General features: G+C 29.8%; 1 protein-coding gene across 1 annotated transcript; it reads left to right on the top strand.

The window, feature by feature from the left end:
• Positions 1 to 824: 824 nt before the first annotated feature.
• On the top strand, positions 825 to 19148 carry LOC114126788 (short stature homeobox protein 2-like). The gene is made up of 5 exons (XM_050197668.1): positions 825 to 1445; positions 10589 to 10827; positions 11132 to 11189; positions 16475 to 16635; positions 16827 to 19148. The coding sequence occupies exons 1-5, from the start codon at positions 1097 to 1099 to the stop codon at positions 17016 to 17018; spliced, it is 999 nt and encodes a 332-aa protein (XP_050053625.1). The 5' UTR covers positions 825 to 1096; the 3' UTR covers positions 17019 to 19148.
• The last annotated feature ends 1949 nt before the right edge of the window (positions 19149 to 21097 follow it).

Raw genomic sequence — 21097 nt, 5'->3', positions numbered from 1 at the left:
GACCGGAGGACGCGCGTCTTGTCGCTCGCGCGCCGGATGTAAAATACTATACGTATATATACACGTCGTTATAGGCCGACGACTTTACTCGTCTGCATATATAACGCGTTCCCGGAAACGGGCAATGCGCAATAATATATTATTGTAAACGTTACAGCGTGTAAGTCTCGTATGTACACGCATCGCATATATATATATATCACGTGTACGTATATAGGTGCAGTACGATAATATAAAGGTTCGGCGGCGGTGCAAAAACGTACGCGAACGGCGTGTGCGGTGTAAGAAGAGCGAGAGTGACAAATTCGTTTCGCCCCGACGCGGTCGGGCCCGGCGGCGCACGGAGCGGGCCGAGGCGGCGGCGATCATTTGTCGATAATGAATTGGGCCCCTCCGATCCGCATCGCACTTAATAAATAAACCGCCGTCGCGGGCGCCGCCCATACGCCCAATGGCCGTCCGTTAAACCGTACGGCCCCCCGACGGGGTAAGAGATCCCGACCACCCCCTGCGCGATCGTCACCCCGGCAACCGCGAACGGTTAGGGGACGGACGTTTGGCGCGTCGCACGCACATTACGTGTACGTGTAATGGTATGCCGAAATTTCTATACTTATGTTATATGTATATTTAAATACAGGAGGAATCTCTGTCCGTATATATATACATATGTGTGTGTGTGTGTGTGTGTGTGTGTGTGTGTGTGTGTGTGTGTGTGTGTGTGTGTGTGTGTGTGTGTGTATTGTTTATATACATAAAACGCGTTGATATATAATATGTACATATCGCGCGGTGGGGGGCGTGCGCGCACTTACAAACACACATAAGCATTATATTCCGATTGAGTGTCGATAACGGTCGAAGGGGGTTGGAGAGGGTGGAAATGGTGCGCGCAATCGCCGTGTAATCGAGTGATAACGCGTTACCGCTTCCGCCGCAGCCGCGTGGACCAGTTGAAGAGATTCGCGTTGTCGTCGCCCGCTCTGCTGCCGCTGCTGCCGCTGCTGCACGCGCCGTTCTCCCTGTTCATCTCAGACCCGTAGTGCACGCGGACCGTTGTCGCCGTCGCGCCCTTAGCCACAACGCACCGCCGCCGATGGACTCGCGAGCGTCTTCGCTGTCGCCGGTGATCGACCCGGACGACTCGAGATCGCCTCCCGGATCGCCCGTACAGCCTCCGTCGCCGATCGCGCTCTTGCAGCAGCGCCAAATCGCCGTAGGACACGTTCACGGACACAACAACAACAACAACAACAACAATAACAATAACAGTCGCAACAACAACAACAACGACGACGAAGACGACGAAAACGACGGAGATCGACGATCGTCCGGCGCGACGGTGAAATCGCCACATGCACGCGCGTCGCCCTCGCCGTCGGACCATCGCCGGGCGCTGATCGCCGGAATCACTGCCGCCGCCGCCGCAGCCGCAGCCGCCGCAGGTACGTGCCCCGACGCATCTGCGATCGCGTTAGATCGTAATGCACGTCGTGTCATAATCTGTACGTGATTTTCGCACAAAATCTGTCGATTAAAATTCGATGTATATTATAAATTATAATAATACGCACTAGCACGACACGACGTTCTCCGTCACAAATCATATCCTTTATCTTAAATTAACTTTCACTCAAATGTAAACTGCACAAATGGTTAAAGTATAGGGCTATATTATGCTACGGATCAAGTTGTATCTATTACACCGACGAAAATATTATGATAATCTTTCTAAAACTGCAGTGGATAGGACTCTTGTTTTATGTAGGCAGTTGATATATTTATTAATAATTATAGCTACACCGAAACGTTACCCATGAGTCGTGGACTGAAATAATGCCTATGGATTTACCAAATCTTAAAATTCGTTAAATGTATGTACAAAAATATTTAACACGTTCATTTGGGTTTTGACCAAGTTTAAAATGTAGGTTTTAAGTTATATACGGTTATAATAACTATTTTATACCATATAATATAACCAATGACAATCCTATATACAAGCAAACAAATTAATTTTTCGTAAACTAACAAGTCTCAGTGTGAACCATTCTTTAAACTGCAAAATCTGAACATTTTGAAGCCAAAAACACGTCTTCGGGTTTCGGGTATAGGATAAGCTGTGTACCAAATTCCAGAACTCATGGTTCATGAGTGCGATATACTTGGCTATGGATCGCTTACATACACATACAAACATTTCCTTTTATTAATATAGATAAAATATCTACGTGGTATTCACATAAAATGTATCCACTAAAATTTGGTATCTTTTATTATATTAGATAATAGTTGCAGGTTGACGCTCTAAACTTTAAAGATTTCGATCGTGTTGGTTGATTTTCAATAACATCTAGTTATATTATATGAACACTGTAGACAAATATGTGACAATACTTGGAAATCTACGAAATGTCCGTGTAACCAATATAACCATAGATCTGTAAAGAAATGGACTTATAACAGAAAGAGAGAGAAAGGTCCAGGAGTAAACGTTGTTAAAAATATATCGCATATAAATTTAACTATAGATTATTATAATATATGAAATGTGTATAGCCATTAATATCGATGGAGAGAAAATAGTTCAACAGCAATAATTACTACATGTTTTTTGGAAAAAAAAATAACACTTAAGGTCCCATCATATCCACAGTCATTAACTATCTCTTTTCGATAATATTGGCTCTTGACAAACAATAGCAGGGTGTAAGCTATAGGGAACGCATAGTCCATGTATTAATATTTCTATGGATATAACTTTTCACCATGATGTTAAGCTAAAAATCATAACGTAACAGCTAACCTTTCTTGCAAAAAAATGGCTTTTCGGAAATTTATATCTCATTTTGAAATGTTTAGACCCATCAAATTTATTAAATATTCAAAATCAATAGATGACATTATAATGAAATTTCTGTACTGTCCACTTATTTTCTGTTGCTAAAGACAATCTAATCCCCTACATATGTCCTAAACTTCATTAAATTTGTTTGCAACCATCTTTTTCGTTTTTTTAAATATAACGAATATAAATAAACATATGAATAAACGATCTGGTCGATGGACCAGCGATACAGATAACCGATACAATGTATAGTGCTTGACCCTAAACGTACATACTGGTTACATTCAAGTGAACACGAACTTTGTTACATTACGGCGTGTCGGCGTTACATTTACAGTACGCCTAAATACTAACGGTATGTACCAGCTTTAATAGAACTACAGAACTCTGTATAAGTTTAAGCAAACGGTTTAATATACCTACATGAAAATTTTTCATTAACATGAGGTGTTTTCAATAACGTTTTCATTTTTCTGCTATCAAGAAACATTCAATTATTATTATTGTTATTATTTTCATTGGTAATGGATACATAACTAACCTAATGAATCAACTATTTCAATCTTCATTATAGAAGTTCAATAATCTACTTAAAAGAACGCCTGTACACGCGCACTTTTTAGGTGATTTAATAAAAGCGATTATAATGCTACTTTGAGAAAAAATAAAATTTTAAATCTTAAAATATATTTAGATACTGTACTGCAGTTATTATTTACTTTTTTGGTGATAAAACCAAATAAATAATGAAAAAAATAGTTCGCGTGAAAAAAATCTCTTCCTCTTCAAATTGTCAACATAAAAATATAAAACTTTGTTTCAACAAAATCATTTTTATTTTTTTAATACCATAATTATTATGAAATAGACAATAGGGTTTTTCAAACTTGTATAACTATTTTGTAAAAGTGATATCAAATGGAAAAAAAAACTTAATTTTATTATGACAATTTAGTTTTTTAATTAGAATTATTGCCCATGTGGCTTTTTTCCACAACAAATAGATTTAAAATTTTAATAAACAAATTAAATTGAAAATGACATGTTGAGTCCTCTTAAGTGATTTAAATATTATTAAAACCGTTAGAATTTAGTAATAGATACCTTTACGAGTTTAATGTTATATTATGAATTATGATATACCTACCTAATTGCAATACAATTATAAATTATAATACGTATAACTAATATACCAGTTCTATATCAACATAGTAGAAGTTAAAATAACTTTATATTATAGGTTCTATTATCTTATTAATTAAGATAGATAAAAATGGTACTTTGAATATATAGATACTAATTCATTGCCATAAAAATGTGTATTTTAAAATTATAAAACACCAGCAAACTTTATTAATAAATAATTATTATTTTATAAAGTCGTATAATCAAAACATAAATCGAGATTTAAAAGAAACAACCATCGATTATACCTCTATTTAAAGCATTATGGTTTATTTTAGTTCTTAATTTTTTTTTTTTTTTTTTTGATTTTTGGTTAAATATTATGATTGTATACATAATATATTCAATTAAATGATTATAAGTCAAAAACTATGAACAACTATGTAATATAGGTATTTGTAACATATTGAAATAAAGCAGTGGCGGAACAGTATAAAATAAATAGTTAAAAGTAATTTATAATATTCAACCCTTATATAATTATAATTTATAAACCTCAATTATTGTGGCCTGCTATAAATAATATTAAAACAACTTATGAGCTAATAACAATATAACAATTTTCATAATCATATGTATAATGTAATCTGTTTATTGCAAGGAAGGATTTTATTTACTTTACATAATTAATATTTTATTATTTATGTTTATTCTATAGTCTTTATATAGCCACGCAGGTATCTATAATTCATTAGTCATTACTAACTATGATATTATGTACATTATTTTATCAAAAAAAATTATTCGAGCAGAATTTTACAATCTATTATAATAATTTTTCATTATCAAATATCACCAATCATCGTTGGGCAAAACATTTCTACGAGCTATGATTAACAGTTAGTTATAATGTATAAAATATAATATTGGTAATAATGAGTAAAAACAAAATTATTAATTTTTAATATTTTGGAACTAGATAGCTGATAGCTGGGACTGCTAAAATTAATCTACGCGCCCCCTGCTAAGTTGCATCAATGACTATTGACGTAAATATACGTTGATAGCTGATATTAAATATTAAAAAGTGTTAAAAACAATAACCTACAATTATATATACCATAGACAACTAAAAATTTAAAAACCCGTTTTAACGTTAATTTAAATTACATTTTTACACAAGTTTTCTCAGTACCATTTAAAAACAAAAAAAAATTTATCCAATCAAATACTGTATTAATTGTTTTTAATATAGGTATTTATTGTAATAAAATCAATTTATTATAATATATATATTATGTACGAGTAATATGGAACTTTGATAACTGTAAATAGCTTATAACTTAATATATACAATATACATAGCTTCTAAGCTACTGTATCATGGAAAATCCGTTTGTTCAGTATTATCTGCAGATAATCTGACCAGTATAAATGTGCTATTATTATTTTTATTCCTTAGCGGTAAATATCAACCGAAATGTTGTGTCGGTTCGGTAATAATAATAATAATAAAAAAAAATTTAATAATGGGAATGTATTTTTTATTTTTATGCTTGTTTTTTTTTAAAAAAAAAAAACGGGGGGAATCGCGTTCAGTTGTACCTATATATAAATAAAAGTTGTTTTGGTCGGTGAGGGTGATTGAGTGCGCTGCGTCCACCGAATTTCATTAGAACCGTATATATAGTTTTACCAGTGAGCGGCAAAAATACCAAATTGGATTTTTTTCCACCCCCTCATCACCGCTGTTGCGTCTTCGCACCGTTTTTATTCGTTTTATTAATCCGAGGTCGGTTACACGGGCGAATTTATTGTTGTTTTTTTCACCATCACACAATACACGCCCAGTAAAATAAACGTGTGCACTGTATATTATATTATATTGTATACACGGTGGCTCGAAATCATTATTATCGTCCCCGGCTCGGGTTAATCGTATTACAAAATTTTTATCGTATACGACGCATGTATATACATATTATATAGCAGTATAGTGTAATATTCGGCGAGATTGAATTATACTTGACTGCGTACATTAATGAATGTAACTACTACTGTAGGATGCAATGTGTGTGTGTGTGTGTGTACGAACTCCATTGCGGTATATGTACACACACAGACCTGAATAAACCCTGAAAATTATTGTTACCAATTATTATCGGAGAACATCTCATGGGGGAATTGATAATAACATAACACATATACAAAACACTGCAATGTGTATAATTATTAAAGTCGTGTTGCGGCATCCGTTGACAATAACGATTATTATAATTTATGTTACCATTGTATTTTCGTGGATATTTTCGATTTACAACATTTTTATTATATTGTATTCTAATATACATAATATAATACATAAACACGTATGCAGCACTATATTGAAAATTGCTAAAATTTGCTCCCATTTTTAATTTAAAAATATCAAATATAATAGATCATAGACGAGACGTATACTAAAAATTTAATAATAATATAATATTATTATTTATTAATTTATTACACATATAATGTATATATACGTAGGTATACGTCTCGTCTATGATCTATTTGATATTTTTAAATTAAAAAGAGAGCAAATTTTAGCAATTTTCAATGTCGTGCTACATACGCGTATATGTATTCCTAATACCTATTACCTAATCTACGTACACATTTTGATATTTTTAACATTGAACTATTGAAGCGATGGAAAGTAAGAACACACAAATCACGGTGCAAAAGCTTAAAATAAGAATAGATATTATTGATATTAAACTAAATATATACGCAGGGACTGCAATAAACAAGATTTTTAAAGTCGAAAACAGTAATTTAAATTTAAAACTCCACTCCTCAATTATCAATTTTCTTACCATTCTATTGCTAACTTCTATCCAATATATGTTATTTAACAGTCAACTGTTAACACCATTGCCACTTTGCGAATCACTAATAATTGTAATGATTGGTGAAGACAATAAAACTAATATACGGTTAGGTAGCTAAACTATATACTACAAAAATTGCAGTTAAATATTCTTCAAAATTTTACAATAAAGTCTAACAAGTCTAATTAAAGGACATACATCAAATATTAAAATAATACGTATATGTAGTACCTGGAAATCTCAAAAATGGTGTCGTGGCCAGAAAACTTAGTTCTTAATAGTTAATAACTATTATTGTATATGAAATAATAATATTATAATAGCTTATAATATTTCATTAGTTTTCAATAAATAAATTGTTAATTTCGTGAAAAAAGTTCTGGTATAACATTCTTCTTAACAAGAATCACACTCATTTGTTAATCATAACTCATAAGTATTGATGGATTATGTACAAATTGTAAAAAAAAAATATTAAACTTTCTATTTCATTATAGAACCAGCATATTTAAAATAAATTCATAACATATTTCTGGATATTTATATTAATTGTAAATGGATCAGATAACTGAAATATATATGATTATTATAGGTGTGAACGATTGGAACGAGGTGTAAAAAAATAAAATAGTTTATATATATTTAATATACAGGTACTTACGACATAGCGACGAACGTAGGGTGGTTTTCCTTTCTGTCTTCCTTTCTCTTAATTAAAGTAATGGGATTAGACTAATCCGAGACATAACAGATGCACAGTCGCAGGGTGGTGAGCCAAACGGTGCTACGAGGAGGGAGAGGAATAAAACGTCTTAAGGCCTCTTCGACTGCGGGGCGGGACTTCGTAACTACACCCCAGAGTACTTCAGGGCTACAGACTTAAATTAATTGCCCCGTAACTCCAACAAAGCGTCTCATCGTCGTAATTTTATTTCATAATAAAAATCGTAGACTTGTACAAAGGGTTTACTCTCTATATATATATATTTATATAACAATACATCTACTTTTCGTATACTCACTTTTTTTTTCATTTTTTTTCTTTTTTATCTCACTACTTTATTTTAATTTATTTCGTCCAAACTATTAACAATTACTATTCTTCTTTTATCAATAATGTACTCATATAATTACTGCAATAAACTTAACTTTTTATCTGTGGTTTAATAACCATACCATTTTCAACCTGAAATATGAAATAAAGTACATTTTTGGCCAACTGCAATACATTTTTATTATGTACATCAATGTGTTACAAATTTTAAACAAAATATTGAATTTCTATTTTCAAGTAAATAAATATTTATCACATAAACTTTAATATTTTATTTATCCACTATGCTTTTGCATCTACATTCTATATAAGTAAATCTAGTTATTTTTAAGTCAACATTCATTTATTAAAAAAAAAAAAAAAACACTTAAGTATATTTATTCAAATTTAAGTTGATTTAATTTGGTATTGAATGTTATTATTAAATTATTGCACTAATAAATAATAACTAAAATAAACAATGGCGTTTATATTAATTCTGTTTCCTAAATAGCCTTTTCCTATCTATGTATTTATTACGAGGTAGTCTGCGTAGATCGTATACATAATATATTTTATAAATACTTTAATGTGTACATAAATATATTTTGTAATTTAATTCATTAGAAAGATTTTGAAAATAATTTGACTTCTTTAACTAAAAATAGACATGAACTCTAATTGGACATTAATGAAAATAAAATCAATATAGTAAAACAATAAATACGAATTTAAAATTACTTTTACTTATATTATCTAATCTTAGGTTTCCCAAATGTAAATGACAGACAATATATTCATAAAAATTTGAGATCGTTTTTAAATGATTTTTTATTGTTTTCAAATTAATAATAATGCACCATATAACACGGATCAAAATGAGTGATCATACATGATTTCCCAACATGTGTAGCTATTAACAACATAAATTAAGAATTTTTAATTATGTAAATTAACAAAATATTATATTATATCACCTTTTAGTTTAATATTAATTCAACTTAAAATGCATAATAAAATAATATATATTGTATGTTTTACTTTTGTATTAGAAATTATTAAGTACCTACTAACTATATTTAAGTACATAGTAGGCACAGTAATAAAAATAAAAATCAATCATGCAAATTTTACTCAAACGATTTGCAAAAGTGTACTACATTAAATGCAGGTACACTTATACTAAATACGATTTGAATGTAATCGATTTGATAGGCGGAACCCCAATTAATTTGTTAGACCCATTTAAGTAGCTGCAAATCACAGTGTAAAAATAGAGGGAGGAAGGAAATTTAGAGAGAGTGAGAGAGAAAACGTGGAAGATGGAAATGAATAATGAAATAAAGAAAACGATTACGTTAAGCTTTTAATAGCTATGTTGCGCGCGTGTTTAATTTGCCAAATGGTATTAAATGCACATATTCGAATTAATTTTATTTTATTTTTGTTTTTTTTTTATTATAAACCCCTCTAGTATCCGGTACTTAAAACCTTAAGCTACAAAAAAAGGTCATAATAAAAACGGTAATCAATTAGTATTATTGGCAAGTTAACAGTATAATTGTTAGAATATAAAGTACCTATATTGCTAATCGTACACTAAACGTAATTATATTATAATCATCATATTTTAGTTTATTCGAATGTATTACCTAATGTACAAAACAAGAAGTATAATACCCATGTTAATACACATTATTATAATTTATAAGTAATGAAAAAAATATTAAAACACATCAGTAGTTTAATGGTTTTATTTTATTTAAGACAATATCATTTTCTAAATGGAAACTTATATACACCTACTAAATACTAATATACCATATGCATATGCCATTGGTATATAATATATATATATATATATATATATGTATAAACCTATACAGTTTCATAATTGCGCGTATATATAAAAATATAGAAAGGTTCATTCCTAATATTAATTTATACCATATTCGATTTAATTCATCAGAACTAACATAAGAATATTACATTTTATTTTATTTTTCACATTTCACAAGAAACATAAAAAAAATTAATCATGAGTCAATAACTCAATATATTTAAATGAGAATACCTAAAATATAAATTATAGTAATATTTGTTTTTGTTAGCACAATAAATATATATTAAATTAGGTATAATGAATACACAACTTTGAATTTAATTTAGCCGTAAAATGGTTACCACAATATTAATTTATTCTGTAAATTATTTGTTTTGCTAAATTATTCCTAACTCACCATTCTATTATTTATCTTGATGCAAAATTCTTAAAAACTAAATGTGTTTCAAAACAGAACAATTAACCGTTAACCACGAAAAATGTATAAATAATTAAATCTCTAAAAATGATGCTTATAACAGAAAACAGATATATATATATATATATATATATATATACATTTAAATGTTGAGTTTGCGTATTATAAATTATATAACTAAAGAAAAAACTGAACTTTAGAACAATAGTATATAAATTAAGCCTAATTAAAAATGCAAATGTATTTTAAAACAATAACCCTTTTAGGTAGGTATAATATAACAACTAACAGAAAAATAGTTTGAAAATCATAAAAATTAATTTATCATTCATTAGGTATACTATATTACTTCAATATTCTTATCAAATAATATAAAGTTTTTGCATATTATTTATTTAACCTGAAACATTGAATAACAATCTATTTGTAATTGAAATGAACATTTTAGATTTCAAAGATCCTAAAGAAGATGGCGTAGAAGACTACCGTCAAACATTCGATGGTTCAAAAAACAGTAGCAGTAAACAGTTAAATGGTCCGTCCAATAAGCAGAGAAGAAGTAGGACAAACTTCACTCTTGAACAGCTCAACGAACTCGAAAGACTTTTTGATGAAACCCACTACCCCGATGCATTTATGAGAGAAGAGCTTAGTCAACGTCTCGGTCTAAGCGAAGCCAGAGTACAAGTTAGTTTTATACTATAAATTAGACAAAAATAATAATAAAATATTATAAAAATCGTTAAAATATCAACCTTTGATGTACTTTATATATGAAAAAAAAACAATAGGGTTAGTAAAAATGTACAAACTACAAAGGATGAAATTCAAACATAACTGATACCTACAAAAATACTCTTCTTTTATATAAAGATTTTTGTTTTTAAAAAGAAATTTTTAATTCTACCATATTAAATCACAGATAGTTTATATCATTTAATTATAAGAAATGTATATGTATAGGTATCATTAAAATGTTAAACATTTTTAGGTATGGTTTCAAAACAGGCGGGCCAAATGCCGAAAACATGAAAGTCAAATGCATAAAGGTATGATTTTACTATTCTATTTTTCATACAATATACAATAGTACATAGAAAAAATAATTTATTTGTTTATTTTTACGTACCTAAATGTACCTAAGCGCATTAAAAATGAAACTGCGACAAGTAATCACGGTGACAGGAAATTAGGTACCAATACCATATTAGAGTTAATTATTCAAAATTTCAAACCATTAAATGGTTATGCAGTAATCTAAAAAACGTTAACACTTATTGGTAATTTTATTATTGCTTCTCATAAAACTATATGACTATATTGATTGACCTCTAACCCTCTAGCTTTCATTGAAAATTCTAAACTAGATTATCTATTAAACCTAGTATAAAGTATTTTCATAATGAAAAAATATCGTATTACACAATTATATTGTTTTATATTACCTGTGTACTTTTAATAAGTATATTATATAATTTTGAAATTTGAAAGAAACCAAAAGTAATTTTTCAATTTAAAATTTTTTTAAATAAATTGTAGAATTATATACAAGAATTATTATTTTACAAATATTTTCACTATACTTATTATTTACGTATGAACTATATTTATATATCTTTTTATGTATAATATGCTTATAGACTATAGTTTGAAAACAACCAAACATAGCACTTTTAATATAAACATTTTAAACTACATAAAAACAAGTGTATTTACTATTTAGTGTATTTCAAAACGATAAAATTAAAATGTCTTGATAGGTTCTCCGCTCAAAAGCAAGAAAATCATTATTTTTAAAATTATTATAATAACAAATCTGTTTTTAAATAGCGTCTTTGCATAAATCGTATACCATTGTGTTACTTTTTTTCATCGTAAAACTTTAGGATGATGACATTGAAATATGAACACTTAAAATTTGAAAATCACCCGTATAATAATAGATTTTCAATATAAGAATAAAACATTATTAATACTGTTTCGATGAAAATTATTATTAATTTATTACCACTGTCACTATCTGCAGCTAAATATTTGAAATGGCTGTTGGTTTTTCAAAAAAAAAATATTAACTTTTTTTTCTATTCTAAATTTATAGATTTTAAAACGTATGAACCATTTATTATATAAATAAATATAATATAATATTATATACAATTTCCAAATGGAAAGGAAAGGTATAATCTAGTTTATATCTATAACACTTACGTTATCATAATATCTTGTTGACTATACGAACACCTAGTATATAGATATTTTATTTAATAAATTATGACGTATTAGGTGTCGTTTTATTCGAATATTAATAATGAAATATACTTTAAAACACACGAAAACCACGAGCGAAATCATTACTATATAGGTATACAGCAGTGATTATAGTGGATAAATGTACATAATATTCACAGTCACTCTGGAATAAAAATCGCACTTGTCATTTAGAAATGAAAAAAATAAACGAGAAAGATAATTTCATTTTAATGTCCGACGGGGGATAGTATTATACTCGCCAACCAGCACGCACACTCGTGTATATATTATATGTATATATAATCGTATACAAACGCGATTAACGTACCGCAACACGTTTTATGGTCGGTCATTAATATTAATAATGTAAGAATAATTTTTTTCGGGTGCACAAAACAACGACAACGAACGAATTATATTAAATCTGAGCGGGGGCAAAGGCTTATCCGATAAGCAGGGTGACTATTGTTCCGATGATGAAAATTTATATACATTATACAATTATAATATTTACAAGGGCGCGTGCTTAGAACTTGTAAATGTTCTATTATAATGTATATATGTTCTATTAGTATAATACTAATACAATATTTTTGTAAAATCCGTTAAATAATAATAAGTATACGGTGGCTACAAATATTTGTTTAGTGCGCAGCATAATAATCAATTAACTTGATTTTACTTATGTTGATATTTTTAAACGTGTTTATATATTATTAAGTGAGCAGGTGTTGAAAAAAATATCAGTCTAAAATCGTGTTTGACATTACGGTCTTCGACGTTAACATCATAATATTCAACTAAAACATATAAATTTATCGTTTGTTCTTAGTCTTATATTTTAAATATAAATCGTTTGCTATTTACACTTGCAGGCATATTTATAAAAAAAAATCAAGATATGTAAATAGGTCTAAAATATTGAATCTATTTAAAATTATTTTATACTCCCTATTTAGCGTTACCAGTTCCCGCATAAAAACATTAAACGGACACCATATACTGCAATAATACTGTAAATATAAACAAAATTTATTCTTAATAATTAATTTCAAAATTCTTATTACTGGCACAATTGTGATACACTGACCCGCCACACGTGAATATATTTTACTTATAGACAACTTAAACAACTATTAACGGATGGTAAAGACATTAATAAGTCGTATAAAAGGTACGACTACAACGACTATATCATTAGTAGGAATGTACAAATATGAAATGAAAATCTCAAAAAAATACGAATTATATGACTGTAATTCGCACAAACTACAAGAAATATCATCTTAAATCTGTAATATATTATAATAAAATATTAAAATGTTGATGTTAAATCTGCGACCGTCGATTGTGATCTTGAGGCCGTTTTTGATGTGAAAATATGACTTGTATCTATCTTTATTCTATATATATTATATATAATATCATTGTACCAATTTATGTTATATATATAAGTATATAACAGTCGTCGTCGTGATCGCAATGGTGTAAGTGCGCATACGACTGGATCACGGAGAAAAATTGAAATCGAATTAGTGAAAAATAAAAAACAAATAAACAGTCTCTCCCACATGAGCAGTCACAGTCACCCTAGTACGGTTATGCTGTATGGAAGTTTGCAAATGCGTTATTATCTATATATAGAGTGATTCACAAAGCATGACACTCCATTTTTATTTTTCAATACTTCATTTGTTCAAAATCTGATTTTTAGATATCTTAAATACACTAAGTGTCAAAAGACCATATTCTTAAGGTTTTTTTACACTCCTTGAGTGTCCTATGAAGATACAAACTTCTGTTATTCAACTGAAAATTCCAGTAGGTAATCCCTGTAAATTATTTAGTGAATAATTTTTCTGAAAATGTTTACATACCACAGTTAAAATTTGAACAATATTAATAAGTTATTTCTGAGTTATTTAATTTTGCTAAACTAGTAAAGATAATGGATTTGAATGATAGGACAATATGGGACTAAATGGTATAATGCTATAGTATAATTTGGAAATTTTAGTAATTTTATTAATCTGTTTTCATATTTTATAGTTTATAAAAATGGTCTGTGTGTAATTATTGAATAGAATCTATAGTAACTACTTCGTTTTACAATTTTATAAAACCATTTTTAAACACTGTATTATCCATAATACAAACGTTGTAATAATACTTAGAAATAAGTCTAGTTCGAATTTTCAATTAGATACAACAAAATTTTCTAAAAAATTATCTACTAAATAATCTACGGTAAAAAAGAAGGGTTCTCATTTGAAAAACAGAATATTTTGTAGGTAGTGTCACAGGTCACTCCTATTATAATTGCGTAGTACAAGACGTACCTACCTAATCTCAAAAAATTGAAAATAATATGGTCTTTAAGTATACGTATATTTAAGATTTACTAAAATTGGATTTTCAATAAATTCATTATTAAATAAAAAAAATGGGGTAAGCACGCTTGATAAATCACCCTGTATATTATTGTGTGTTTGTGTACCGTACTACCGTTTAGCGAGCAAAGCAGACGGAGGAGAGGGAGTGATGGTCCGCTGCAGCAGAACAGTTCTCCTAATCGCTCACTGGGGTGCAATCGGGTGACAATCACTCGTTGCGCCGCACACACACTTAACTTGATTAAGCGACAACTGTATATATATATTATTATGTACGGGTCCAGATTATTTGTAATCCCTCCGTGATCCGTGCAAAACATCCCATATGCGTGTACATGTGAGTGCGAGCGCCCTTATTATTATTATTATTATTATTGTCACAATCGGTGCACTGATAATAATTTATTATTGACCGTCTCGTCCAGTGACATACATGCGGCACACACAGTCGTCCAATAATGTCCGTAATGCACTGATGTGTATGTGTTCTAGACGATACTGTCTAGGTATATATTATATTTTATCGTTCTGATCGTACAAACATTGTAGTTCAATGTTAAAATGTGACGTTGCTCCGTGTTATCCATTTTTTTTTTGTACTGCTGTGAGTTTGCACGGGTGATGTACGACTTTGTAAATCATAACTTTAAACAAAGTAATATTTATTCGTAACAATACATATGGTTTTTGAAATTATTGAAAAATTTGTTAGGTAGCTATTATTATGATGTATGCTGGATTGATGGTATAGAAAATAAGAAAAAATGCATTCGAAAAACAATTATTGTACTATTACAGTTCGGTATTCTTGAATTAATATAAGTAAACCTATCAGTTATATACTTATGAACCGTCTATATTGAATTCAAAAAAATATTTTGAATGTTATCTGTTTTAAATTTTCAATTTCCTCTCTGTAGTTTATACATGTTTATAGGTTTATTTTACAATAATATAAAAACACACATGATTTCATTGATAAATGAACATCATTGATGCCTCACTCAGAATTGAAAAAAAAAATAACTTAGAAGGTATTATAGAGCGCATTAAATAACAAAAAGCATAAAAGTTTAAATCTTAATGATAACGAATGGCAAATACGATGTTCGTCGTTAACAAAGCAAGGCAGAAACCATTGAAACATTTAAAAAAAGTACATACACAAAACATTTGTAAACTTTAAAGTTAAACGTGACACCTATCAATACTTTATCGATTAATTATGTAACATTTTATTTAGCATTTGTACATACATAATTATACAGCTATACAGTACACAATACACACATCAGTTTCGTGGGCGGGCGTAATTATGATTTTGATTTTAGATGTGGACTGATAATAAATTATATCGCTCTATAAGGATAAGCTAATATGTATAGAATCATCCCTCATAAGTTTGGTACCTATTATACTAATTTTGTGATTTCATAGGTATATGCGTAATATTTTAGACTTGACTCTTGAATACATTCGTATTTTACTCTCCACAACATATAGTTTATTCAGTCAAAGACTGCACGAATAGAGTCCGACCGTAATACCGTATCATTGAACTGTCTATTGTCTAATATATTACTTTTCTATTTTATAAAATATGAAATTTAAACTATTAAGTCATTAAATATTCTTTTCAACTATATGTTCTCTGCGGTGTGTATTATTGTGATTTAATAATATTTTTACAGGCCTAATGATGCACCAAAACGTATCTACGCCCCTAGAGCCGTGTCGAGTGGCCCCGTACGTGAACGTTCCAAGACTGCCGCAGTTGCAATTCAATTCTTCGGCTGCAGCTGCGGCTGCTTTTTCTGCGTTCGATCCAGCAATCTTAACGGCCGCTCAACAGGTAATTGTTAGTGATATTATCGATTGCATTTAACATTTGAAATTTTGAACAAACCATAGTTGAGAAAAATTTAAAAAAAATTTCAACGTACTATAAAACGCGCAACGATTCACAAAAATTGTGCAGTAATTCCTGTATAACCGTGAAATATATTAACTGTGAAATCAGAGAGAAATATATGTTTATTGCAGTTGCATTATGCAGTGGCCATGGGAAGAGGTGTTCTGTGCCCTGCTCCATATCCTCCGGGTGGTCTAAGTCTAGCTGCTCTTGCAGCATTACATCAAGATAGACTGTTAACCAAAAATTCCAGCATAGCTGACTTGCGGTTAAAAGCTAAAAAACACGCTGAAGCCATTAGTAGAGACCAAGAGATTGTTTAACATTAGGCGTGTCTTTTTTTTATTGTTTTTATATGAATATATATTATTATACTGTCAACATTTTGGTGAAAAAAGTGACACAATTCAAAAAATGAAAATCATATTATGTTATGTTACTAATAAATACATATGATTTTATTGATTTACCCCCGCGTGCACAAAAATCGTCATGTTATTATCTCTGACTTTAAATTTGTCCTGCACCGTACAGCAGTTTTATCAGTTTTACTTTTAGACGAATTCGCATATAGCATTGCGGCAAAAACAGTTAATTTTTAATTGTGTCACCTTTCTTGCTGTGTTTCGATATTTATATGATATTTTATAGGTACCTATAGCATGAATTAAAAATATTTAGTTTTAAAACCACGGGTTGAAATTTAAAAACTATGATTTCAAATAAATTATGAGTATGAGTTACCTACCAAATACCTAATAATAATTTATATTGTTTTTTGTTCTCTTCATCTTATATTATAAATACAATAATCTAGTCATTAAAAAATAAAAATAGTATACCTACCTACGATTTATAATGATGAAAATTGAACACTATTGACCTACCTACCTATATACTTGACTATAAAAATAACTTTAATTTACTATTAGTTACATGTATATATTATTTTATTTATTTATTATTATGATACGCTGTACCTATAGTCAATATATACGACTTTATATACTTATATTGACATTTTATTATTATTATTATTATAATCAATTGTAAACGAAAATGTACGGTGATTTAATAATACGTTTAAAATAAATGTAACGCTTTAAGTTTTAACTGAACGTTCCGGTTTCAAATTATTAATGTTTTTAATTTACAACAATAACATATTTTAAACTTCAACTTGTGTTGCTATAGCTAGAATTGTCAAATCGTATCGATATAACACCGTTTATACTTTAGTGCAATAATTCAGTTAACTCTAATACATTTAATTTACAAATAAAACTTATAAAATTATAAGTAAAATTAAAAATATTAAGTTAAATGTATTATAAACAAGATTAATAGTAGATATATAGAGTATCTCAAATATTGTAAGTGTAAAATTTAAGTCCCATCGGTATAATATTTTTACTCGTTGTCCGTTGAATAATAATCTAAATAAATGTACAGTATTCTCTTGTAACAATAAACTTTTATGATTAAGATTTGTATACAAAATATACATTCTACACTTGTATGTATTATAGATTAAAAACTTACAGTTGTGGCTGTTTTAAGTAGTATATTATAAAATATAGTCGAAATTGGGAAGATAAATTTAATATATTTATTTTTGTTACCCATATAAGTTTGTCTTAAAATTGTAACACTTGTAATTTTTTACATAATATAAATCTATTTAAACTCGAGAACATTAAATAGTATTAAAAAAGGACGTTGAAAATATTTTATTATCTTAACAAAGCAATTTGATTCATGATTGCAAATGTAATGTAATGTAATGTATTTGTGCTGTGAATAACCACCTAATAATCACCTATAGATATATTATACTCTGATAAAAGTTCAACCACAAACTAATAAAATAAGCTAAGTATAAAGATAGTACTAAACGTTACTTATAGGTACTTAAGCAATGCTAGGAGATCAAGTAATCAAGTAATCAATAAATAAAATAATTAAATATGCCTAAATAAAAGAATTCCTTATATCTATTATTTATCAATGACACCTATTAAATTATACTTTATTTATTTACTTATTTTATCTTGTAGTAATTCTTTTTTCTTTTTGTAAAAATCTTACTATTTTTATTTCCTACTTATTATTAATTATTATTACTATATTGATCATATTTTTTGTATTATTATTATTATTATTATTGTTTGTACATTATTACAGTTATTACAGTATCTCGTGTTATGTGTTATATTATACGTTTTACTCGTTTATAGATGGTTGTAACACTTTATTTGTAATTAAAACTTTTTTCGAGTGAAAAAACATGATTTACGTATAATTTAATTCAACGTGCGTGGTAAACATTTTATGCGTTATAAAATGTACCTATATAATACTATAAATACACAGGTGTAAGCAGACTCCGATTTCGGGGGGCAGCATAAGTATATACAATACGGCCAGTTTTCTAGATTTTCCGAGCAAACCAGAATAATATACCAAAACTCATAATAAAATATTTAACGACCAAGGTAACCCGAAAAAAGTTTAGGGTTCTTCTGCTGGTCTCGTGCGATCGTCTATATAGGCTATAATAATACATAATATAAGCATAGAACATAATAATATGGCATATACTATACATAATAAATATATATATCAATATCACACGAAAAGGATAATATTATATTATGTCCATGGAGCGTGCCTTCATGATGTGTTCGCGGGTTTAACATAGGTATAAAAACTATAAAGTATAATAATATTATTCTATTTTCCAACTGCTACCTATAGGTGATGTGCATCTACAATATCATTTTATTTATTATTTTTCAAAAATAAATAATTACTAACATGTAGGTTATAACAGTAGATGACGAATAACCGATTTCATTAGAAAAATGTGGTGAGGTGCAAATGTGTCAGATCTGACTCCATGATGAGATATTCCAACAATTTCTCATGGTTTTAGGAAATCTTTTGAGTTTATAAACGCCGTACACATCGTAAACCCATTTGATACTCCTAAGATAGGACCATGCTTTAGCGTATTGATTGATTAATAAGACTATATATGCAGGCCCGTAGCCAGACCAAATTTTCAGGTGAGGCAAAGCAAACTTTGGGGAGGAATTATATATAAAAACAATGTCTTTTTAGTGTTTATAATATTTTTAGGGGGGCAACGTCCCCCCTCGCCACCCGTGGCTACGGGTCTGACTATATGAGGTGTGATCCTATTGTAGACATATTTTTATAACAAAATTATGGTACCTGTAATGTGTGTATAATTTTTTTTCGACCTATCGCATGGCCGTTGCCTGTTACAATAACGTTAATGCGATACGAGTGTAGTATGTATAATAAGTTACGGAGGTCGCCACGGAACTGATCTCACCTACTGATCATGCCTAATTCGTATTAACCGTAATTTGAAAACGTGTAATATACGATTTTTTAAAATACTTTTACGTATGATACCTATCGTATATAATTAGGTATGATCGGTAGGTAAGATCGGTTCCTTGTCCACCTCCGTGACGTATACAATATACATACTACACTCGCATCGCATTATCGTTAGGTCAGGTTGTAACGTTCGCATTCAAACGTGCAGGTTTGTGCGTAGGTACCTATACTACGTGGAAAGAAACTAAAAAGCTCGGGCGAGAGCAGGAGACTACAAATACGAGTGTATCCTGTATTGTAATATAGTATAGGTACTCTACGTATATTATATAGTAGACGGGCAGGTGTGTACACGAAGACACCCCTGCCGCAGTACATATCCTTCTTGTGCTTGTGCTTCGTTGGAGTTAAAAAAATATATATAATGTGGGGTAAATCTCACGCACGGGCCATACATACTGCAAGCACATATGCCTATATAATATATATATATGTGTGTGTGCGTGTATGCATATTGTATACTTGTGTATGTATGCGCAGACTTAACGGCGTTTTAATTCAATCTGGGAATAGCAATCGTGGATCGCTCGCCCCCCCGCGTCGGTATAAATCGCGTTTTCTGGCCTCCCGAGTGATATATGGCCGGCGTGGGAATCGCGTACTACTACTGCTGCTGCTGCTGCTGCTGCTGCATGCACCGCCGTCGAAATATTCAAAAACAACCCGGCCCAGACGATTTTCCGTCGCACGGGTTCGCCTCCCCGCCCCAAAACACGAGCCCGCCAGTCACGCCGCCGCTCGGAAATAATATGCAAAACGGTATTGAAAATTCGGACGTTTATATTATACATAAACGTAAACTCCTATACGCGTGTGTAATAAATAATAATATAATATTATTATAATGTGCGCGCGCGTGCGCGTCTGAAATCGTAAAATAATAATATAAGTCAGTACCTACCTACATATATATATAATATATAGCAGGCGATGTCCGTAACGATGCCGTTTTCGGGGTAATGGTTGGCGG

Source organism: Aphis gossypii, chromosome 1 (assembly GCF_020184175.1).
Source record: "Aphis gossypii isolate Hap1 chromosome 1, ASM2018417v2, whole genome shotgun sequence".
Lineage (NCBI taxonomy): Eukaryota > Metazoa > Arthropoda > Insecta > Hemiptera > Aphididae > Aphis > Aphis gossypii.
The sequence above is the reverse complement of the archived record's forward strand: the minus strand, read 5'-3'. Positions and strand labels throughout refer to the sequence as shown.